The 25,111-nt window shown below is 43.0% G+C and overlaps 1 protein-coding gene across 1 annotated transcript in view; it reads right to left on the bottom strand.

Moving 5' to 3' along the window:
* The window catches only part of LOC136645156 (kalirin), a 250,046-nt gene that overhangs the window by 64,263 nt on the left and 160,672 nt on the right, over positions 1-25,111 (bottom strand). Inside the window, exons 12-15 of the mRNA XM_066621402.1 lie at positions 17,614-17,783; positions 10,845-11,019; positions 6,268-6,463; positions 1,532-1,698 (exon numbers count right to left, since the gene is read on the bottom strand). Of these exons, the coding sequence (XP_066477499.1) occupies positions 1,532-1,698; positions 6,268-6,463; positions 10,845-11,019; positions 17,614-17,783 (708 nt within the window). The remainder of the gene's footprint in view (positions 1-1,531; positions 1,699-6,267; positions 6,464-10,844; positions 11,020-17,613; positions 17,784-25,111) is intronic.

Raw genomic sequence — 25,111 nt, 5'->3', positions numbered from 1 at the left:
CATTCTGTTTTTAATGTACAGTGTATGTTGTTAGCCATCTTGAGTGCCTCCTGAGTGGGAGGTGATATTATAGGATGGATGGATGGATGGATAAAGGAACTTTTTTTTTTTGGATGTACATGTTAAAATGACTTCTTCCAGCTTCTCATTCAGCCATACATACTCTTTACTTCTCAGCAAAGATTTTAAAGAGAAACAAAATGTCCCATTTTTGTGCGTTGCTGAAAACCATGTAAATGTCACTAACTTGAGTGTGAACTGGGACAGGTTTCACAAGAACTGCTTTTTTGGCACTTTATTTTTTTCCTGATCAGTAGTTTTTGAATACTTGTTCCACTAGGGTGAATTTGTTCACAACAGAAAGAGAATATATTCTGCTAAGCTGAACAAAATGATACATCTTGACTAAACCCTTTTGTTTGCTACAAAAACAATAGTCAAACAATTTCACATAGTCTGTAAGGATTTCTCAGAACTCCGAAGAACATATCAGGAAGACGTTCATGCTTAGCAATTTAAGAGGTTCTATGAAGCAGAGCATCCCAAAATATTTAACCTATCCTGGCCCGCATGTGTTATTACACTGGATAATTAAGGGCGCAATCATAACCCCTTATGTCAGTGGTTTCCAGAACTGACATAAGGGCAATGCAGCTCTGAGGTAAGGGAACAAACATTCCTTTACTTTGAGGAGGCCTCCATGAGTGACACCCAACTGCAGGATACAGCAAATGTCCCATTGGCACCACTATGCCAGTGCTGGAAAGCACTGACATAAGGGGTTAGGATTGCGCCCTAAGATACCTCTGGGAAGGGGCGGGGGAGAGAGAGAGAGAGAGAGAGAGAGAGAGAGAGAGAGAGAGAGAGAGAGAGAGAGAGACAGAGACAGAGAGAGAAAGAGAAAGGTGAAATCTGGAAAAGTCCAAATCTGTCATCCTCTTCTAGCTTCAAGTGGATGAAAAGGATCTCACTCTGCAGAATACAAGATATGGAATCATGTGCAGAAGCTGTCACCTACAGAGAACCACAGGTTACACGAAAGACTCATCTTCTACCTGAGGCCCCTGTGATATTGTCCACATAGCTTATTGTCCTATACAAAAAGAGGATTAGAAGTTTGTTTTTAAAATGCAAAATAGTCAGGCGCAGTGTACGCCACATTGGCAAAGCTATGTCAGTGTTGGAAAGTTGGTTAGGTTTGCACCCTCAGTCACTCACAGTTTTCCCAGAGAATATGTAAAGGGGAAATGCATTCTGCTTTAGAACCTATGAGGTAGATTCCACTTGAAATGTATGTAAAACTCTCATGAATAACAGAAAAGCTTTTACACAATGGGAAGCTGTCTTTTCTTTCATGCCTTCTAAGACTGGAGACTACATCTACAATTATAGTAAGGGATGAAACTTGCACAACCTTGCAAGTCCTGTGCAGTGCAGTTGAGGAGTTTAACTGCCTGCACAGCAAAGCATAACTTCCAGACATACCAGAGCCAACACACAACAGCCTTAACGCAAAAGTGAAAATTCTAACCTGCTTGACTTCTGCTTGCAGGTGCCGGAGCTGAAGGCACTGCTCCAACCGCTTATGCGTTTGATCAGCATTGAGCTCCAGCTCATGCTGTTTCTCATGAAGGAACTCCAGCAGCTCTTGAACTTGCGTGGCTAGATCGATGTCCTTTTCACAGATCAGTTCAATGCCTGTAATGAAAGGAAATGTTCTCAAATGGAAAAGTAGGCAGCCATGCTGCTGCCACTTTCCAAGAATAAAAGGTTAGCTCGAGAAACACAGTGACCTGCCAAAATCACCTGAACCTTACTGCAGGTATTTTATTTCAGATGATAAACCATTTCACATATACAGATACTTTGCAAAATCTTTTGGTTAGTTTGTACAAAATACAGTTTAATAATAATACTTAGCATTTGTATAGTACTTCCAAGTGTTCAAAGTCCTTCATATGTTTAGCCTTCCTTTGCATGTGACACTGGGGATAAAGCTAAGAGGGAGTAACTCAAGCTAGATAGGAGATTTGAAACGAGATCGGAACTTCCAGATTCATAGCCCAAACTCTTCACCACTACACAACACCAGCTCTCATTTCTCTCCAGTTGGTGTTTGTTGTAGGATATATTTTGGAGGGCTGCAAAAGAAAGAAGCCATTCTTCCAGCTGTAAGCTTTTCTTACCTATGGCCAACCAAAGTGAACATTTTGAGATGAATAATTGCCCTTGGACTTGCTGGGATGTAACATTTTAGTGACAATACCAGTTACTTTTTTAAACAAACTGAGAATTCAGCTTGAAAATTCTCCATAGCTCCTTCATTTCATTGATTTCATGAAACAGTGAGCATTAGGTACATCCTTCTGAAATTTCATCATAAATACAGATTCTGGAGGAATATGTTGATACTGCTGCCTCATACTACTAAAGGAAAAAAGGAATAACATAAGAAAAAAACCTGTAGGAAATGGTCTTAAGAGTATGGAAATAGGTTCTATAACTGTTTTAATACCCTGTTTCTTTATGTGGTGGGTTCATTGAGACTATTTATTTACTTGTACAGGTTTGTGGTTTGTTCAGCACTGAAAATGAGAGATTGCAGCCTAGACATTCAGTAAACAAAGTGTAGCTCTTGAGCATCATCCAACCTACCATTTGTTCCTAAAAAAACCATTCAGTGCCAATGCAGTTCAGTCTGCAGCCATCTTAGGACATGATTCTGAGCAAATGTCTATAAAAACCCAAAGTGATTAAGCATCCTTTGGTTATCCTATGAATCTGCTCAGTCAATTTAATCCTATCTCCCCATATGTTAAGAGCAATCCCAAGCAAAGCAATTTTTTTTTATTTCCGTGCAACTCTGCTGAAGTGAGTGCCAATGAAACTGAATTATTTACGTAATCAGAAAGCAATTTCAGCACTGAATCTTGCACTGGCGGGAGATATATTCAAACTGGGATTGTTCAGTTAAATTGCTCATTGGCCACCTGCTCCCATGGAAGTAATTTTGCTATTAGTTCAGTAGATACACTTGGTTTGAAATAAGTTGATTTTTTAATCATTTGAGTCAAATTGGGACATTATTTTAGAAATGCAAGGATATCATTTCTGTATGCGGGTCCATTCATTCAATTTATTGGATGCATCAGCTGATCTATCCTGGAACTTCTGAATTTCCTAGCATTGGAGTAATATAACACTACCAAGACCTGAAAAGCAAACATTTACAGCCCTGTTTCAGATCTGATTGCCCCTTCTTTTCCTGACCTGTTCACAACCATCAGCATTCTTGGAATTGTGGTATTATTACACACACACTCTCTCTCTCAAACCCTTGCCATGGAGAGACTTGTGTGTCTGTTGTACATGACTGCCCTCTTCCAAGTGAGCTAGCTTTCTGCCCTCCCTCTGCTGTAGTTGAAAAGGTATTCCCTGAATGTGTACATTTGTGTTGGTGGGATTAGGTGACCTGAACCTAGCAAGTCCGTGTTTGTCCGTTTATAGCTGACACCATTGTAGCTCTCACACAAAGGGGATGGTGTAGCACCCTTGTGTCATGTGGTGTGTATGTGTGTCTGTGGGGGTGTCCTTAGGGCACCTCCCTATGGCTAGTGGAGATGCCTGTTGCTATGCTGCTCATTCCAGGATATGAAGGGGGGCACCCCCCAGCTTTGGCCCTGCATCTGCCTCTGCCCCCTGCTCAGTTCACCTTGGCGGTGCTTCTTTGGTCACTGGCATTAGGGCTGGGTAGATGCAGTGATTAGCTCCTTGGACACCACACCAATGATACACAGATGTTACTCCGACATTGTGCCAATTATGTGCCGATATCGAGAAGTTGTTCCATGGGTGATGGACTGTGCCAGAGTTTTCATGGACGCTGTCAACATTGCTAGGGAAGGCTGTCACAGGATTACTAGGAGGACTGCAACGGCATTACTGGGAAGGTTGTGCTGGCATGGCATTGCCTTGATGGGTTTAGGATATGAAGGATATCCGTGCGATGTTGACACAGCATCTGAATAAGATTAAGCCATAAGTTATGTATTGTTCTCCTCAAACAAGAATTTTGGGTGTGTGTGTGAGAGAGAGAGAGAGTGTGTGTATGGGAACAGAAAAGGTTTACATGGTTGGTGGATTTTTTCAGCAGGGCGTTTGGATTTCTCACCAGGTTTGAACTACCAGTCCCAGAATAAGAGTCTGGAAACATTTCTGATTGGTCTTAAATGAGTTTCCTCCTGAACTTTTTTTACAGGAAAGAGCCAGAACAACACAATCTCTGGAGTGCAAAGTCTCTAGCTCAAACTCACTGTTTAGTGTCTGGAGGCTAGGTTACTATATTATGCATATTTCTGCACATAAGAAACTTCTCTTCACTATCTATAGCATGCGCACCAACATACTTCCAAAAAAATGTTATATTCACTCATTCTTATTTTTCTATCAGCCATGAGAGCAGAGAATAAGCTATGAGGAGACAGGGGATTGAAAGGGCTAGAAAGAGATAAATAATGAGATGAAGAAGGCTATAAGAGGGCCTGAAAAAAAAGGTTAAGAGAAGAGCTTGATATTAAGCACTAAGAAAAAAGAAGTAGACTGAAGTAGGCTGAAGGTAGGCTCTCAGTCTGATAGAGTTCTATAACTGGCAATGTATAATACAGATTGTTGTCTGAAGGAATGTGGAAAGTACAAGTATTACTAGATTCTTTGAGAAGGTGGTAGAGTTTGATCAAATTTGCAAACCGTTAAGAACAAAATTCCAGTACATCGACATTTTGTTTAATAACAACAAGGGTCCTAGAAAAATCTGCAGCTAACTTATACTTTCATAGGGTTTACAAAAGCCAATTCACCCAGCATATTAATGCATGAGCACTTTTCTAAGACCAAAGAATCCAAAGAACATCCAAGAAATGTTTTCTGTACAAAACACAAATAAGCATTTGAGAAGACCCCACTTCGTCATTCTGTATGCCAGCAGTGTGGCAGAAAACTGTGTGACATGTGACAAGACAGAAAGGGCAAATCATTCATCACAGGAGTGCCGGCTGCCCTTTGATATCCTAGGCCCTTTACTGATTGCCACCGATGAGTTATCGCAATCAGAAATACAGCAGCCGTGTGTGTGTGATTGAAAATTGTGAATGTAGCCAGATCAAAGAGGTGTAGTGAAGTCAAGCATACTAAATGCTGGAAAAGTCCTGAGGACACAACACCATATGCAAGCTAATTATAATAAATGTGTGTGATGTCTGGCATTTAGAAAAAACTATGCTCCCAAAGGGAAGGATAGATTACCAGGCTGTGCATGTGAAGTTCAAGAGCCATTCTACTTTATTTGGTAATGAAGAAGTTGCTTTGTTTGAGCCATGAAACAGAATGAATCAGTCATTTTCAATTCTGTGTCATTTTCAGTCCAGCAGATGACAAGACCAGACATTCCACAACACCCATGTTTTACCTTGCTCTGACTTGTTTGCACTTTCAACAGGAAGACTAAATCTGTGAATGAAATCAGAGCCCCTAGATATTCTGGGGCTTTCCCCCTTACCAACACTGTCATTTCATACTCTTTGAAGAATTCTCAGGCACTAAGCAAACACTGTGCACAAATTCTACATGAGAAAAACAGAGAGTACTTTCTGACTATTTCTCCATCTTAGGTTATCAGCTATGTGACTGGGGAAAGTGATGAGGTTTTTCCCAATGTACCTCTCTCTCCAACTATTTCTGTTGATGGCAGTGGCACCATAAAACATAAGTATATTATATTACTTAATATTAATCACTTAATATTTCTGGATTGTTTTACATTCCAGAGATTATCTCTTTCATAGTTGTGAATCAACCAAACCTGAGCCTCGGGGATGATTGCCAATCCCACCTCCTCCTGGGACCCAATCTGCCCCCTAATGCTGTCCATCCCACCACTTACCTGCGCCATTTCCCTCTCCCACTTGTGTCTTCACAACAACCCTGTGAGGTAGCAGCCTGAGCAGGGCCAGCCTTAGAAGCTATGGGACAAGACAGCAAGAAGAGGCTTTGCAGGATTATATCAAGAACTCAGTTTTGAGAAGGCAGTACCATTATTGGATTGGATCTTATACAAGTTTTGAAAGATTGCTATGACTCACCAAATGAGTCACAACCCAAAGGCTGAAGAACACTGATGTAGTATATAACAGGTACAGATTCATGCTATGTATTTCTGTTTGCCTTACATTTTTGTAATGGCCGATTGCCAGGCATTACAAGTCCACCTACCCGAGGCCTGGACTTCCATGATGTACTGGTGTAAATCCTGCCCTTGCTGGATGACCTCAAAGGTCATGTTGTTCATTGCCAGCTTCCGCTCAGTGTGTCGCTGAAGACGCTGCTCTGCCAGAGTCAGGTCTTCAGTGTTGAAATCATTCATTTGCCGCAGCAAGTCCTCATTCCAGGCATCTAACTCAGCTGTCACCTACAAGCAAGAAAGGGTAAGCATTCAAGGTCACCCCAGATCTGGTTACTAAGAAATACTACAGTATCTAAAGCTGCTTTATACTGGTCTATTGTTACAGCCTATACTTCACAGCCAAGCAAATTTAACTGGTTACTATGCAAGGTATAATGGAGATAGAGCAGGAAATTATTTATTATAGGATATTTGGCATAAAGAAGGAGAGAGAAATAATTGTTACTACAGTATAATTTTAGGCTAAAAACAATCTAGTCTTGAGATAGTGGGTAATTTAAATTTGGTGTTGTCAAGCACCATAAAATCAATAGGAAGTAGCTTGACTATGATAATTCAGGTAGCGACCTTAGGCTTCCTCTGTTATGCCTGAGAGGACATGCATACATACATACATACATACATACATACATACATACATACATACATGTAGAGAAAACAGTTCAAATTTGTTGGGTATTTCATTCATTTTGAAACATTTCTATCATACCTTTTAATTTAAAATTCCAAAGGTGGTTGATAACATCACTTTGCAAAAGCAGTAAAACTACCAAACACTGTCAAAAGCCATTCCAAAGCCTGGTGCCTAAAAGCTTTTAGCTCTGTGAAGAATGGCATCGATAAGGAGTGAGTGTTCCATAAGGAAGGCCCCACTACAAAGGAGGCCCGTCCCTGGCAGGTGGTCACCTACCTCAGTTCAGAGCACAGGGGCACTCAGAGTGATGAAAGAACTGGAAAGACTCATGTGGAAGTAAGCCCTTCAGTTACCCTAGTTCTAGGCTGTTTAATTGACTCTAAGAGCAGGATGTCAAACTATACAAGCATGCCACAGAGTCTTGCTTCACAGAGTCTTGCTTCCTACCAAAGGTGCACTTGTGTTCTTAAATACAAGGAGGCAAATCCAGAACCTGGATGTGTAGGAAAGAGGAAGCGCATTCTCCCCCCCCCATGTGTTGTTTTATTTTGCAAATCACCCCATGGATTTGCCCCTAAAGTGGCAATTTTGCTTTAGAAGCAAATCACAACTTGAAAGGAACACTTTTCAGAACAGCAGCACTCAGGGAAAGAATGAACTTCCCCCTCCCAGGGTGCTCCACTTCCAACCAGGTCTACCCCTTCCGTTTGGATTTAAAGAAAAGGAAGTTTGTTGTGCTTCTGCAACTTGGTCCCTGCAAAGACTTGGCCCTTACAATTGTGCCATGCATTTGCTTTCACAAAAGCCTTGCCAATTAGATCACCATTCTTTCCATTTTACAATGGAAGGTAGAGACAGGACTTCAGTTCCCCCAAGTGTGACACTTTATCAGCTGGATGACTCAGGCTTCAAAAAGTCTTGCTTGCTTCCCATGTTCCATGCTTCCCTTTCAGGCAGTGGTAGCAGTTATGCTACTCTATGAATACATTTAAACCCAGAAACAGAATGCCTGCTTTGTTTTAGTCACCATAACATCATGCCATGATCTTCTCATGTGAAAATATTCCTATTTGTGCTGTGCCTGTGAGGCTTCTACTGACCTGATGTAAAATGAGGCTTGTCTGGCTTTTGCTTTAATACTCCCTTGACGTGGAACTGATTGGCCAGAGTTTGCCTAACTTTAATCCTCTGGATTTTGAGAAAAGGCTCAATTCACTGCACTGAGTTGTCTTGGAGAGATTTTCTTCCCTATAATATTCAGGATTCAAGTGCTAATAATGGATTATTAGTCGCAGCAAATGTCTAAGGCAGATGGGAAATCTGCTTTCTTGTTTCATGGCCCTGGGCACACATTCAGTGGGTGGTATCCAGGGTAAACCTTATTCAAAGAGTGCCAGTGCAAAGCTTCTTCATGGTGACCTCCTCTGTAATAAAGATTCCTGAAACCCCCTCAAAACCACTGCTGAAGTTGGGGGACCCTCATCTGGGATGACCGCAGAGAAGCTGCAACAGGTCAGAAAATAGCCACAAACACCAAGCACAACTGAACATCCATTCATGGTTTTTGCAATTTCTGAATATCCCCCCTTCCCTGCAGCTCCAAAGGTCACATCCCACAGCACTGCCAAGTGCCAGTGGTTTTGAAGGAGGGCTTGGGAAGGAAGGGGTGAGGAGGATGTCTTGCAATAGAACTTGTAGTGCAAAGCCTTACTCTGTATGTCACCCCCTGTGTTTTTTTTAAACAGGGGAAAATACACTAGCAAAATGAGGAGCATGCGCAAAGCCATCACTGTTGATTTTGAAAGGCCCTTATGTATTCTTCCAGGTACATATCTTCATGTAAAAAGTATTTAGAAACGGCTGCCTGTTTTTCTGCCAAGCATCATGATTAAAGTTTTTGAAGTTATTTCTCCTTTTTTTACTATTTAATTACAAAGGCAAGGTCTGGCCAGGCTGCTAGAATCCATCCGGAACAAAGTCCAACTGTTGTCATGGGCAAAACAAGGAAAAATTAGCCAAGGAATCTATTCAGAAATCAAAGGGATGTGACACAGGCAAAAGCGGGAAAGGAACTGAATTAGATTCAGGAAGGCAGAGAGTGGTGGGCATGAGGACAGGGTTTAAACAAGAAGGCAGGAGCAGGTGAGGTAACATGTTGCTCAAGCAAAGACCTGCAGGATGCTCTGGAAGTATTCACACAGCATCAGAGGCCAACAAGAGCTAATCACCAGCTCTGGAGGCAGGACCCAGCAATTTGATGATGTGGCTGTGAAAAACAGCCCAATTCTAATGGGCCGCTCCACTAGAAGCGGAACTAGAACTAGAATGTTCCACTAGAACCGGTTGCTGTAAGGCAGTTGTGAAGCATGCTCTGGCAGCATGCAGTGCTGAAGTACTGGCAGGAAGGTCAGAGCTTTCCCATGCACTGTGTTCCAGTGCTCTGTGTGGGTAAATTGGAGATGATGAAACCAAGGAGAAATGGGAATTGTGGGAGCATCCATACAGTTTACTATTTCAGATCACCCACTGAAGTTGGCAAAGCTGTTTGAGGAGCAGAAGTCACAGGAGAACCATCAATGTCTTCCTTGTCACACAAGTCATTCTTTTTGAAGAACAAAAAGCCTTTCCTGAGAAAGAAACAAGCCAGAGTGCAGACTGGAAAATGCTGAGTACGGTACAAGCAACATGAAACATGGCACCCGTGTGCCCACTCAAAATCTGTTCACACCAAAATCAAATACAGTTCTTTAATGACAGTGACAAATGAGGGTTTTTAGGTTTCCTTACACATTTCAAATGTTAGATTAAATTAATTGCATGAGGAAATGCCACTCGGAGATTCATGCTGAGATTCAGGAGGAGCCCTTCTATTAGTGGTGAAGAGAATGCAGTGGTTCTGCTCCAACAGAACCCAGCTTGCATGCGGCAAAACCCCACAGACTTCTGGACCAGCAATTCCATGGATAAGCATGTTCAGATAAAAACACTCTCAGCTTTTATAGCACATTATTCTTCTTCACTACTAATAATGTTAGTAAATATGGTGGTTTTATCCAAAATACCACCATTTATCTCTTATAAAATGAAACCTCAACACTTTATTCATGTTCCATTTATTTATATTTATCCATTCAAAATATTTATCCATTTTATTCATGTTCAATTTATTTGGGAGGTTACTGTTCTTGACTGGAGGCTAATAATTGTAAGGATTGCTCTGAATGCCAACTTTCTACTTGGTTAAGACTCGGCCAGCCGAATCCTAAGCTGCCCTGGAGCAGGCAAGCCAGCAGGCCTATGCTGCATTCAGAACTGGGCTGGAGCTGGTTGTGGAATAAATTCCCCTTACCCTGAGTAACATGGCAGTGGACCGAATGGGGCTACTTGGATCTACACCACTACAAGTGGAGGCGCAGATCTGAGCATCCCAGCATTAGGCAAGGCCACCCCGGGAGGTGTGGAGTTAGGATCTGGACTAAGTGCCACCTGGGAAGGGACTAAGGATCTGGATCGGGCACCACCCCCTCCTGGGCCCAGTCTGCCCACCAGCCTGCCTGCTGTGGCACAAAGAACACTTTCTGGAACACTTCTCAGAGGAGGACCACCCGAGTCTATCTTTATCCATCTTTCAACAGACAATGAAAACATATTTATTGCAGTAGCTTTGGGGATGCCTCTTAATTGAATAGACTGTATTTTGATGGTAACATGCTGAGTTGTTTTCTAAATCTTTACATGTTATAATGACATTCTAAATTGTTGCTCTATACTAGACAATTTTCACTGGCGGATGTGTTATATGGATTCTGAACTGACTACCGGAATCACTACAGAATGGGGGCAGGAGTGACTGTCAACCTTTTGGTTTTTAAACATGATTTTCATCCTACCAGACAGACAGACAGACAGACAGACAGAAGCACAATTCTCAGCTATGCCCCATCCTTCATGAACAACCTACACAACTCTCACCTCAATGGTGTATTGTTCAAAAATCCGGAGCTGAAGGAAGATGTCTAGCTTAATTTTTCTCTCATGGAAGAGTTCTTCCATCTGTACCTGGGCTTCATCAAGCTGCTGGAGGACGGACTCAATGTGGCTGATGGAACTATTGTGTGGTGTTTTATTGTTGGAGACAGCTGAATCCCTGTGGTAAAGTTAAAGATGAATGGTTAAAAACCCAGTGTTGAAAAAGGCAATGAGAAAGAATTAAATGCTTTCAGTTCTATGTTCTTGTTCAGTCATTAAGTTGTGTCCGACTCTTTGTGACCCCATGGACCACAGCACGCCCCCTGTCTACTACTAACTTCCAGAGTGTGCCCAAATTCATGTTCATTGCCTCCGTAACACTATCTAACTATCTCATCCTCTGCTGCCCCCTTCTCCTTTTGTCTTCGATTTTTTCCAGTATCAGGGTCTTTTCTAAAGAGTTCTCCCTTCTCATGAGATGACCAAAGTATTTCAGCTCCAGCTTCATCATCTGTCCTTCCAATGAACAGTCAGGGTTGACTTCCTGTACGATTAACTGATTTGATCAATTCAGTTCTATAAATAGCTGAAAACCTCAAAAGGCTGTATACAGACATTCCATTGTCCACTCTTTACATTTCCAGAATGCTATGTTAAGAATTGCAGCTTTCCAGTTCTGGTGACATTTTGACCCTTATATACCTTGACCCTTATTTACTAACTAGGAGTTGGAGAGCATGGCTAGGAAATGAACAGTGCATAAGTCTAACAATTTAACATATCCGGGTGAAAAGTCCATGGTTGTGAAAAATCTATGTTGTAAAAAGTCCAACATTTTGTTCTGTAACTTTTTCAGAACTTCATCAGGGAAACAAGTCTAGGAAGGACACATTGCTAGAGAAAAAGCCCTCTGGGTGTTTAACTGTAGAGTTCCATTTTACACAAACTGACAAAATGGTCCGGGTTGCCTTGTGGAGAGAATCTGGGTGGAAAAGGAACATTAGGTGGAAAAGGAACAAGCACAACATTATAGAGGAGGTGGATGATGTTTTCTTGAAACAAATGGCAGACATTGCAAGGTAGTAGTAATGAGGTGGTACTAATGGGGGACTTTATCTGAATATCTGTTGGGAGACTAATTTGGCCAAGCATGGGAGCTCTAACGAACTCCTATTGTGCCTAGAGGATAAGTTTATCTTAAGCAGAGGAAGAAATGGGGGGGGGGACATCCTTGGCCTGATCTTAACCAATAAGGAGGAATTGGTTGATGAGGTCAAAGTAGTAGGAACCTTGGGGGAAAGTGATCACGAACTTCTGGAATTCTCAAACTTGGGGGAAACAAAAGGAATATGTAGTGAAACCTGTACTTTGGATTTCAGGAAGGCTGATCTTAATAAGCTCAGAGAAATGATAGGTAGGATCCCGTGGGTTGATGAACTAAGGGGAAAAGGGACCCAAGATGGATGGGAGCTCCTTAAGAGGCAGCTTCTACAGGTGCAGTCAGAAACAATTCCTATGAAAAAAGGAAAAGGGGAAGACACCTCAAAAAGCCAAGATGGCTGCACAAGCATCTTAGTGGCGAGTTGAAGATTAAAAAAGACATTGATAGGAAATGGAAGATGGCACGGATCACCAGGGAGGAGTACAGACAGGTAGCCCGGTCTTGTAGGTCGAGGGTCAGGAATGTTAAAGCTCATTATGAGCTGAGGTTGGTCAGGGATGTCAAGAACAACCAAAACGGTGCTTTTTTTTTTTTTAAAAAAAGGTATGCCAAAAGGAAGAGGAAGAGAAATGAGAGAGTGAGATTGTTCATTGATAAGGATGGCCAATTGGTGTCTGGATACAAAAGGAAGGCAGAACCGCTCAACTCCTACTTTGTGTCTGTCTTCTCTCAGAAGGAGGATTGTGCAAATGAGAATGATGGATCCTTGGCATATGCTTACATCCCCACAGAGGTAATGAAAACCTGAATGGCATAGGTCTGCAGATTAGAATTGACAGGGAACTAGTTAGAAACCACTTAACTGGCCTAAATGAATTCAAGTCATTCAGACCAGATGACCTGCATCCTATAGCGCAATCCTATCTTGCACTGGAACAGGCAGGCCAGGAGTCCTGCACTGTATTCAGTGCAAGATAGGGCCCCACTCAGCTGGAGGTAAAGGGAAATTCTTTCCCTTACCCCCCGGGTAAGCCACTGCAGCCCCAATGCGTCTCCTCAGACTTGCACCACCTCCGGAGGTGGCATAAGTTGAGCACAGTGGAGCGGCTTGCAGCTACTCTGCACTGCTCAGGAATGGGGGCTAGGATCTGACATAACTGCTAGGTTCCAGCCCTGCCTCCCACTCCCCGCCCACCCGCCTTCCCCCCACCACAGAACTACGCAACCTATCCGGGGCAAGCCGCCGCAGAGGCTGGATGCAGCCTCCTCACTCCAGCGCACTTCTGTGTGCTGGTGCAGCTCGCTCCTGAAGAGGAGCAAACATGCTTCATGGCACATTTGCGACCCTCCTGGGCCGGCGCAAGAGATTTGTGCCAGCCCAAGGGTGCTTTAGGATTGTGTCTAAAGGAACTTGCAGTTGTACTTGTGACGTATTTGTACTTGTGACGATTGTGTCTAAAGGAACTTGCAGATGTACTTTAGACTTGTGTCTAAAGGAACTTGCAGATGTACTTGCAGAACCTCTGTTAATTATCTTGGAGAAATCCTGGAGGACGGAGGGGAAGTTCTGTTAGTCTGGAAGCAGGTTAATGTAGTCCCAAAAGGAGACAAAAGAAGACCTGGGTAATTACAGACCTGTCAGTCTGACTTCAATACTGGGGAAGATGTTAGAACAAATTATAAAACTCACAGTCTGCACACATCTAGACAGTGATCAATAGAAGCATTCACTTGCCCAAAATAAATCTTGCCAGACAAATTTCATCTCCCTTTTCGATTGGGTTGCTAGCTTACTGGATGGTGAGAATGCTGTGAATGTAATTTATCTTGACTTCAGTAAAGCATTGAATAAGGTTCCACATGACAGCAAATTGGTAAAATATGGGCTAGATGATACAATTGTTAGGTGGATTTGCAACTGGTTAGACGGCCATACAGAAAGGTTTTCATCAGTGGCTTCACATCAACCTGGAAGACGGTTTTGAGTGGAGCGCCTCAGGGCTCTGTTTTGGGTCCAGTTCTCTTTAATATCTTCATCAATGACTTGATGAAGGGATACAAGGGAGCCTCATCAAATGTGCAGACGACATCAAGCTGGGAGGAGTAGCAAACACAATAGAAGATAGTAGAAGCCTTCAGGAAGACCTAGACAAAATGGAATTCTGGGCTGAAATGAATACGAAGAAGTTCAACAAGGATAAATGCAAGGTTCTGCACTTAGGCAAAAATAACCAAAGCCACAGGTATAAAATGGGAGATCTGGCTTGGCGGCACAATATGTGAGAGGAATCTTCGAGCTGCAGTGGATCACAAGATGAACATGAATCAGCAGTGTGATGCAGCTGCAAAGAAGGCAAATGCAATTTTAGCCTGCATTAGTAGAACTGTAGCTTCCAAGTTGTAAGAAGATGTGGTTCCACTTTACTCTGCATTGGTTAAACCTCACCTGGAGTACTGTGTCCAATTCTGGGCACCTTAGAGAGATGCAGCTGAACTGGAGTTGGTTCAGAGGAGACAGACAAGGATGATCAGAGGGCTAGAGAACAAGCCCTACGAGGAAAGGTACACTTGGTATGTTCAGCCTGGAAAAGAGACAGCTGCGAGAGGATATGATAGCGCTTTTCAAATACCTGAAGAGCTGTCATACGGAAGAAGGGACAAATTTATTCTCAACTGCCTCTGAACATAAGAACATAAAACAGCCCCACTGGATCAGGCCATAGGCCCATCTAGTCCAGCTTCCTGTATCTCATAGCGGCCCCACCAAATGGAAAGTAAAGTTCTGTAAAGAAAAAAAGTAAAGTAAATGAAAAGTAAATGAAAAGCTCTGGAAGTAGAACTATATCCAACATGTACAAACTGTAAGAGAAGAGATTCTGATTGGATATCAGGCAAAAATTCCTGATGGATAGGGCGGTTCGGCAGTAGAACGGATTCCTGCTAGAGGCAGGGGGTTGGACTAGCTGACTTTTTAGGTCCCTTCCAAATCTATGATCCTAGAATTCTATGATTTCAAGTGGAAACCTGATAGCTCAACATTGAGCACTGAGACTAAAGTAAGGGACAAAAGCATATGAGACAGTCTGAAATCTACAGTATTTGTTACTCCCTAGGTCAATTTAACTCCTTTTCATTAACCCTCTTTTTCACACAGTCAGGATAGTCAGAGAGGTAAAAGGAAGACTCCTTTCAATTTTCCAAAACTACAAATTAGTCACAGGATAATTTTAATCTTTGATCATTTTAAAAACAAGATCCAGGAATCACAAAGGTGCAGCCAACAATGTGATAGCTTACACTATTTCCTGTCTGCTCCTGGATCTAGCAGAAGCTCTTCATCCTTATCTTCAAAGCCTCCCACTCCCTTGCCCTTACTTATATGTCTGTTCGCAAATCCATTACATTCTTGTCTGCAATATTTATTCCTCTAGCTATACCACGCTCAGCTGTTTTGAGGGTCTTCTCAAAGGACTCCACTCTTACCTCATGCTTTGAACTCCCTCTAGATCACCTGCGTGAGGTCTCTTGTGTTCTTCAAATGCTTCCTCAAAACTCTCTTTTTTCCATGAAGGTTTTTGCACAATCTCTTAATCTTTATTGGGGCAGTCCAACTGGGTCCATTGCCCACTATTGCCCTGAAGTGACAGAGCCACTGCAGTGTGTGTACCCACCCTTCAAAAAACAAAATTACTGGGCAGAAGACCACTTCCTTCCCTAACTTGCTCCTTTTTTGCATAGGACTTCCTTCTTTGTCTTGCTGCAATGCTTCTGCTTTATTTAGAGACTACACTTTCTCTGTAAATAGAACAGGAAGTCCCATAACAAGGAAAAGAAGCAGGAGTTCTACATGACAAAGCAGCAAGGAAAGGAAGCTGTTCTGCAGTTGCAAATGCTTCCACACAGCAGCCCAAATCATGCATTGGATTGGGCTGCTAAAACCACTACAGCAGCAACAATAACAACCAGTATAAAATAAAAAACAAATAAAATCCAAGACGAACCAATAAAAGCAGCATCAACTGATCAGCATTAAAACTCATGAGGACCAAAAGCCTCTTAACAAGAAAAATACTCGTGCCTCCTAACTCCTACAAGATGAAGATAATCCATAATTGGGATGGCACCACTGCAAAGGTTGCCATCCACCTAATCTCTGATGGCAGAGGCACCCAGAGGAGGGCGTTCAAAGCAGATTTTAACTTCAGGCATGTTCATGTCGGAGAAGGCAGTCCTTATAGTCACTTCTGCTTTGTTTTATTAAAACATTTACATACCACCTTCCAGTTTGACCAACTCTCATGCCAGCTCAGTACACAAGCCCCAAGACCTTCGAATCTTAAAGGCAAAAGTCAACACCTTGTACCATGCCCAAAATCACTCTGGGAACTAATGAAACTCATGAATACAGGTGAAATATGAACAGACCAATGCAACAGTCCTTTTCAACTGTGTACGGCTTAGACTGCGGCCATATACTTGGTCCAACAGATTCGAATTCAATAGGAACGCCTGAAAATGTTAGTTCCTTTATTTTACTGGCAGTTTGCCTGGATCTCATTTCTTAGAGTGCAACTAAGAAATGAATGACGTCAGGAGCTCTGTAAATCAATTTCTCAATTTTTTTTAAAACAAGTGACAGTGTATATGTGTGTGGAGGAGGGGAATGAAACCACAAGACTAAGGGAAAGGGCTCCTTTTGCCCTGCATCCATCACCATGTCCTGCTGTCATGTCAAGTTTGAGAGACAGTGATGCAAGACCAAGAAGAAATGGGATAGCAGCATGACAGAGGAATCTGTTCTTACCTATGTAGAGAGGTGTTTTTTTTAAATTCTCGGCTGTGGTGAATATCCTCAACTTAACAGGCCCTACTACCAACTAAGTTAAACAACTCTGATCACAAATAATTTGAGGAAATAAACAACTTTCAAACCAAATTCTGGCTTTAAGTGAGTTCAAGTCAGCTGTGTTAAGCCACAGCAGATAAAAGAAAATCTTAGACTTGGTTTGCAATATCTTCTCAGTCACATTGCTGCTGTCCATAAGAAAGAGATCTATCCTTTCAAATCCTTCATTAGTGCATTTTGAATAGATTAATAAAACTGTCGCTTCTGATTCCTAATGAAAATGTAGTTGCCAGGAATTTTTTTCAAGGTATGAATATTCCACATGCATCCACATTTCATTTAAACAGAAAGCCCCTGCAGGTGGCAAAGTATTCTATTTAGTATTTTATGAAAATACATGTATTATTTAGTGGTGCCCAGGCACTGCCTAACAGCAGTAAGCATATAAATCAGCAGGCCTCTGTTTACAGCAGTTTAACAATATCCTGTAACTACTGTATCTACCTCAAAAATATTTACATAGTAACCATTTAATCATACTCATTTTTGTTTATCTCCAGTTCTTCTCATTCACTACATACAGTAGCTCAAAGTGATTTAAGCCTATTTTTATCAGTCTCAACAAATCATTCCTTGCCGTTTCAATAAAATTAAGTATTCTGACTCATAGTAAATAAAACAGGGCAGTTAATGAATTCTTCCATTAAGTTCTAAGTTATGCCTTTCTGTTGAACTGTGTCTCTGGAGCTATTGGGCAAACTTACCTGAGCTGCTGGATTAGGTCTTCGCCTTCTTTGATGACATTGAGGGTTGCGTCTAGGGTAGCTGTTTGCTGCTGCTGAAACTGCTTAATGAGCTCTTGAACAGCGTCCACTGAATCTGCACAGACATCTTCCAAGAGCTCCTTCTGCAGATCTTCCATCCATGTCCACAGCTGTGAAAGAAAGGAAACACAAATGAAAAAACATGGGGGGAAGGGGGAGGGAGAAGTAGGGGGGGAAGAGAGAAGATGAGATACAGTTTTAACCCTTTAATCCTCTAAAACCAGCTCAAAGAGTATTAATCAGAATGCCACAAGCACAGTATGTCAGATGCCCTACGGACTGTGAAATTACAACCTATCTTAGATGTTGGTTTATGAAATAAAATTGGAAAGATCACATTGCACTATGCATAGAGCATGAATAAATATGGCACGGACTGTCATTTTTGACACAGAAAAGAAAGAAAAAAACATATACTGTACTAAAATGTTATTATGACAGAAGATAATCAAAATCTTTAAATATCAATGGGAATGTATTGGTTATATGGTACCACCTGTTCCAATATAAGATTAAAATATTCCAGTTCCTAAATAAACTGTGAGTTTATCATGAAGCTTGCTGAGTATTTAAGCTTAATGAAAAAAGACTTTAAATCCCTTTTACTAAGGACTTTTCACTAAGGAGTTTTACATTCACTTTATTTTTTAGTTGTGCACTTTTCTTTAGTCAATAGCCCTTACATATGTGTATTTTGTGCTCTGTTCTTTACAAAAAAATTTTCTCTGCAAAAAGCAAAAATAAAGTTTTAAAAAATATCCTTTTTGCCAGTCTTCAGTTGGTGGTGTGTCTGTTTTTGCTGCACTTGTACTAAAGTTTAGCTTGCGCAGTGCTGCAAAAACAAATTAACTGCCCAATCCTAACTAGCAATGGGGCTTGTGCTGCATTCTGCAGTGGGGAAACAGTCATGGAAGTTTTTTCCCCTTACCTTGGGGTTGCATTATGACAGCATTGGTGCTGGAAAGTTGGTTAGGATTGGGTGGTAACTCTTTCTACTTGACTCAGAAGAATCCACTTCATTAACAATCCTCAACTGATTGTGACATACTTCATCACCCTTCCTATGATACTATCATCCTTTTGCACTGTTGCAAACATGCTGTAAGGCATGTCTGCAAGTGTTTACTGCGGGCCGAGCACTGGAGCTAACCCAGCGCAAGCCCATGCTGGGTCAGTTCCCGCATTGAGCCTGCGTTCCACCATCCAGTGGTTGCCGGACTGCCTGGTGGTGGAGTGGTGAGTGGGGAGTGAGGGGAGACAGGGAGGAGTCAATCCTGAGTCCCATGTGGGACTCCGCAGTCTGACATGGGACTGCTTCTTTTACCTGGAAGAAGGGGACACAAAGGAGCCAGCAGCTGCTGCCTGGTTGTGCGCTGGATACCATGGCAGCCATTTTGGCACCACAGCAGCGCAGCGCACCGGACAGCTCAGAATTGGACTGTAACTCCTTCCGCACCAGCAATGTTTCTCCAAAACTGTTTTCCCCTTGCTGGAGACCCAAATACAAATGAGGGTAAACAGTGATCTGAAACTCTAAATGAGGAACATCAGCTTGGGTGTGCAGTTTTGAGTGGAAAAATGGCCTACAGGGAAAATGTTAAGCAGTTCCTACTCCTTTGGGGCTCCTCTGCTCAAAACAACTGTTGCTGCTCCTCCTGCTGCTGCTTCTTAACAAAAACTGTCAGGGCTTCGTTACACATATTTACATGTAGTGCAATTTGCCCCTCAATCCTTTGTGATGTATTTTTCTCCAATCCCATTATTGGCAACCTAGCAATGCAATTTCCATTTGGAAATTGCTGTCTTAAGAAATAAACACATCAAGCATATGATATATTTGTGGCCACGTCAGCAACTCTTTTGCCAAAGTGATTTTACAATAGGCAACATACCTCTGACAATCTACTATAAAACCCCAGTGACTGACTGACTGACGTTATACCCTCTTATGCGGCCCTAGGGTGTTCAGACAGCTAAATAATAAAGCAGTTTTTTCTCTGACTTTATGACAGTGACCCAAATATATTCCATACTGACACATGCCACTACTTCTAAGAAGTCATGTTAGTTAAATGTTTTGTCTAAGTTGTTTAGGTCAGAATTTCCAAGAAGTTGCTCACTCCCTACCTTCTACCCCCACCCCCATGTGAAAAAGTGTACTAGTCCTAGCTTCTCAGCTTAAAAAGCCTTCCGAAAACACACAGGTCTTCACAATCAAGTGTGCTCCAAGGGGGAAGTGCAACCCTTTCACTGGAAGCTGCTCACCAGCCAAGGAGTTCTCATGATGACAAAGGAGCACAGCATGTGTGCTCACATTGGCCATTAACCATTTCTAATCTAAGTCACCACGTAAAGGGAGAAACAGCCATGTTGCATTGAGATTCTGTGACTTTCAAACTATCATCTTTGGATTAACAGAGGAATTGAGTTTTAGATAGAAATAGCACTTAAATCTCAGAGGGAGTTAAAGAAGCACATCAAAGAGTGGAAATGTTCTTATATTGATAAATCAATGGTGTCCTTCATTGTGGCCCCTTTTTCCTTCTTCAGAGAACATTCTTCATATACATTTGCTGTTACTACCCACCTGTGTCCTCCAAGGACTTCATTTAATCAGGAGGTTAACAGTTTGTCCATTAACCTCCATAATTAAATGAAGTCCTTGGAGGGCACAGATGGGTAGTAGCAGCAAATGTATATATGAAGACTGTTCTCTGAAGAAGGGGCCACGATACTACAGTATATGATTTACAATCTGTTAATACTCGGTGTGGTCAAGAAGGAACTTTTCTCTTTGCATCTAAGGTCTCTGTAGTGTTTCCTTCTTTTGGGACATCAAGGACTTATCACAGCTGCCCTGTGCGGTGAGCTACCAGGTCATAGGAAGGAACATTCTTGGGGATCAAAAATGGTTCAGAGATTCTGGCTGTATCTATCAATCCAGGTCAGCTATCCTGGATCCTCCCAAAGAAAAAGGACTATAAAAGCTCCCCATTTAACTAGAACCTTACCAAGACAATACAGTCGTGTACCAGTTAACGATGGGGATTGGGACCGCGATCCCCATCATCAAGTGGCGCTTCACGCTATCTGAACCCTCCATAGGGAAGGGAATGCTCAGCTCCCCTTGCCTCTGGAGGCCTATCTGAGTCTCCCAAAGGCAGCACATGTCCGAGCGCTGTCTCTGCAAGGCTCAGACTGAGGGAAATCCCACCTCTAGCATGACTTCTGGTTTCACAGAGGAAGCAGGAAATTGTGCGAGAGGCAGAATTTCCCTCAGTCTGACCCTTGTAGAGGCAGCGTGCGGACGTGCACCCCCAATGACCATGTGACATGGTCATCACATATAAGATCCTGGTGTTAGTCGGTAGGTCACTAAGGGGTGCACACCTGTAGTTATCTTCTGGCTCTCTGGCTCCTGACCTGGCTTCTCTGGCTCCTGCTTTCATACCAACTGCTCCCTATGGTTCAGCCCTGACATTAGAGATTAATGAGAGATTAATGGCCCAAGCGAGAACAAGTGTTCTAGTGGCATAAGACACTTTCCACTCGTCAGAAAAGCAGGAAGCAGCTGGCTTCATGCATATAAGGGGGGAGGGTGGAAGGCAGGCAAGGAGAAGGGCAGATTGGGACCAGGAAGGAGGTGTTTTTGGCAGAAGTGTTGTCCACTGAATCCTATTCCCCTTCCTGGTTTCAATGCCCCAACTGGGTCCACATGGACTTGCACCAGCAATTGAGCTGGCACAGGTCTGAGTAGACCTGGTGATGCAGCATGGGCTTACCCCAGGGCAAGGAAACCAATGTTCCCTTACCTCAAAGAGGCTGAAAACCTACTGCAAGATATAGTAGGTGCCATGTTGGTGCTGTTCATCGCCATGTGGGAGTTAGGATTGGGTTGTTAGTGCATGTGTTTGTCCAAGCAATGTTATAGAAAATTTTACTTCACTGTATTTGGGCTCTCTTATTCTAAATCAGAATAGTTGGAGGGCAGGCTTGCAAGTTTAATCCTGTACAATCAAAATATCTGGCCAATATCTTGCCACAACTTGGCAATACAATGGCCAAACGACCCCCAGCCCTCTTTCCATCCTTAGAGATATATAAGGGATGGGGATCCCCAGAGAGCTGCTGGAATGATGTCCACCTACCTCTCCAGCTCCAAGGTTAGGAAGTCATAGTGGGGTTCATCATGCTTATCATAGGATAGTGGATCACCTGCCATGGCATACTGAACAAAAATATCGGACCGAGCCAACAGTGGAAAAGGGTAAGCATCATCACATACATGACCAAGCACCATTGGTAGTCCTGCAGAGAAGATTGGTCCTATAGCATGAGTCAGGTAGAATTATATATCACCTTATGGGTTTACTCCTCTGCAAATGTATTCAGAATCAAAGCGAAAGAAAGAACTACCACAACTACAGGTATTTGTCTCCACTGGTGGTATGAAAATGTGAACATGGGAGACCTTAATGTACAAGCCTGTGATGAAAACCTAGAGAGATACAGATAACCAGTTGTTACCATACAATAAAAAGTACGTTCAGTAAGCCCTAGTAGAGCTGAAAGGTAGAGAAAGAAAATAAAAGGAAAAGGAAACAAAATCAATTCATAAAGAAAGAAAAGAAAGGCTTGCTTTTGGCTACTAATTTCCCAGTGATACAAATTTATAGTATTTATGCAGATGAGGCAAACTGAACTCATTTGCAACCTACCCACACAGTCTTGCTTAGGATAACATCTGAACACTGTATTTCACTGTGGGATCCTTGGGCTGGGGTCAGAGGGAGGAGCAGAGTAGCGACCCCTAAGGCTTCCCTCTGAAACAGAAAAGGGGTTAGCCCCACAATGGGCTTTCCCCGTCCATGTCGGGTAGTTGACATTAGCAGGTTGGATTGGCTTCAGAGTACCCGGGGGGGGGGTGTTAACTACACCCTGATCCTGGCTCAGGGCAGGTTTCCTGGGTCATGGGTAGGTAAACTGGAGCTACAGCCGCCTACCTCACCACAGCCTGCTCCCTACAGTCTGCCCTCATCACTGGCCAGCCCAACCTTTAAAGAGCTCCAGGCTCTACCCAGCTCCACCCCTTCCTGCTTGGGCAGGGTAAAAGGGGCTGGTCTGCAGCCTTGGCCTAGGCCTGCATAGAGAGGGTTTGAGGAGGCCATGGGGAGAGGCTCCCAGCTTGTCTTTCCCCTGGCTGCGCCTTGCTGTGTTCCTGGGGCTCTTGGGCTGTGACCTTCCCCCTCCCCAAGGCATATAGGAGCTCCCATCAGCGGGTTGGGCATGTGGCAGGCACCGCCTGCCGCTGACATAATTGGGCAGGGATGGCCATGCCATTTTGGCGGTAGGGTGGAGCGCCACTCGCCAGAGGATGACTGGGCATCTCGAGGGCCGTGAGTTCTCCCGTCAGGTCAGGAGGGGTGGGCAACCATTCGCCTGCCCGCCCTGGTGGGTCTCTGCCTCTCTTCTCGTACCAGTGGCCGCCAGGGCCAAGGGGTGTCCACTGCCTGCTCTGTAGTTGGCGAGGCCTGGCGAGCATGGGGAGGGGGCTAATGAGGGCTCTCGCCACTCAGGGGGTTCACTGGTGTCCAAACCTGGGGGTTGTTTCCCTGTGAAGGTAAGTCAGGGTCACCGGGGAAGGTCGCCCCCTGACAGTCACATTACCTTCGGTTATTCCTACAGAGTGATCTTTGACAACAAGGACTTGCATTCTAAAACTATGAGAATGTACTTCTTCTTGGACTCAGAAGGTTTTAAGTCCTTGAGTCTTCACTGATCACAGGAAAATCCTAATACAAAAAATTGGTGAGTATTGATAAGATCAACCATTTGCCACTGAAATCTGATCTCAGATTATCTTTCAATTTCATACCATTCAGGTGCAGTGTAATCGCTAATCCAGACCACAATGCAAAACTGCTAGTGTTGTGCTTGGAAGTACATCAAAAGAAAGAGGATGAGCTCTGCACAAGTTGTATTGTTGAAACATAAAGATGGCTTTCAACCTGAGCCAATTTTTCATATTATATTCACTATCACATTGCCCACTGCAGATCACCTGAAAGTCACTCTTGAGAAGGTAACAGGCAGTTAGCATCTGGGTTTTGTCAGCAAGGATGGACTGTCTACTACCACTGGTGAAAGGAAGTCCAGGATAATGCAGTATCACACACTGAGGTTCATCCACTTCCTTATTAAGCAGTGTGACTAAGGATCCAGTCTTATCCAACCTTCTAGCACCAATGCAGATGCAATGCAGTCCTGAGGTAAGGGAACAAATGTTCCCTTTTCTTGAGGAGCCCTCCACAACTGCTATCCCACCCCAGGATGCAGCATATGCCCCATTGACATGGCTGCATTAGTGCTGGAAATCTGGATCGGATTGGACCCCAAACCACTAAGGGGACAGTTCAGCTCAATAGCTCTTACTGCAGTGGTTGCCAAACTGTGGGTCGGGACCTGATTTTTGGTGGGTGACCTAAAGGTGATGGAAAGATCAGATAACTAATTGCCTCATGCCCCAGCTATTGAAATATCAGATATTGTAGCTGCTAATTACCTGGCAAAGAGCTCAGTTCCTCTGGTTTGCAGGATAGCTGCTAACTGCCCTGCAAGGAGCTGAGCTCCTGCAGTTTGCAAGCAAGTGCAAATATAGAGAGAAAAAGTTTGAGGGTTATTTTTCTGGTCATTATTACTTATAAATAAATAAAAAAAATTTTCTAAATCTTTTAAAAAGTCTGATAAACCTAGGTGGGTTCCGATAGAGTATCATTTTAAAATGATACTGGTGCTAAAAAGTTAGGGAACCACTGTCGTACTGTATCTGAGCTGTAGGTGAAAGCAGTGACTAGAGGTAACTAGAGGCAAGTGAATATATACTGGGAGGTCAATAGCATGGCATTGGAACATGTAGCAATGGCTAGTAGATAAACAGCAGCAGACAGTCTTAAGTGCCCAGATCCACAGAGCTGAGCTGTGGTTTTCTGGGGTGTTGCAGTCTGTAAAAATATTTAAGTGAAGGAGGAATGGATCCATTCCATTTTGCCAAAATGTTGAAATGAATGCCCAACAAGGACTAAAGCAGCTAGGCTTCCCACTCAATGGCTTTCAGTGTAGCATCCAATATTGTTACCTGCTTGTCTTGCAGACGCCTTGTAGAAAAGTGAGGCCTAATTTGCTCCCCTTAGGTAACTCTAGATATCACTTTATCTATACTAAGATTTCAAGCCAAGTTCTTCAGCATGTTAAAGAGTTAGTGATATAGCTACCCTCTTAGTACACCTTGGGACACACTTGAACACGACCCAATGCAATTTCCATTTCTGTTCTGAGAACTCTGGCAAACCAAAGGCCTCTAATAGTACCTTGTCCTGGATGCCTAATAACAGCCAACACAAGGCCTACAGTGTCCTGGGGGTGATGTTAGGCTGCAACT

This window comes from Tiliqua scincoides, chromosome 1 (assembly GCF_035046505.1).
Source record: "Tiliqua scincoides isolate rTilSci1 chromosome 1, rTilSci1.hap2, whole genome shotgun sequence".
Classification (NCBI taxonomy): Eukaryota; Metazoa; Chordata; class Lepidosauria; order Squamata; family Scincidae; genus Tiliqua; species Tiliqua scincoides.
The sequence above is the reverse complement of the archived record's forward strand: the minus strand, read 5'-3'. Positions and strand labels throughout refer to the sequence as shown.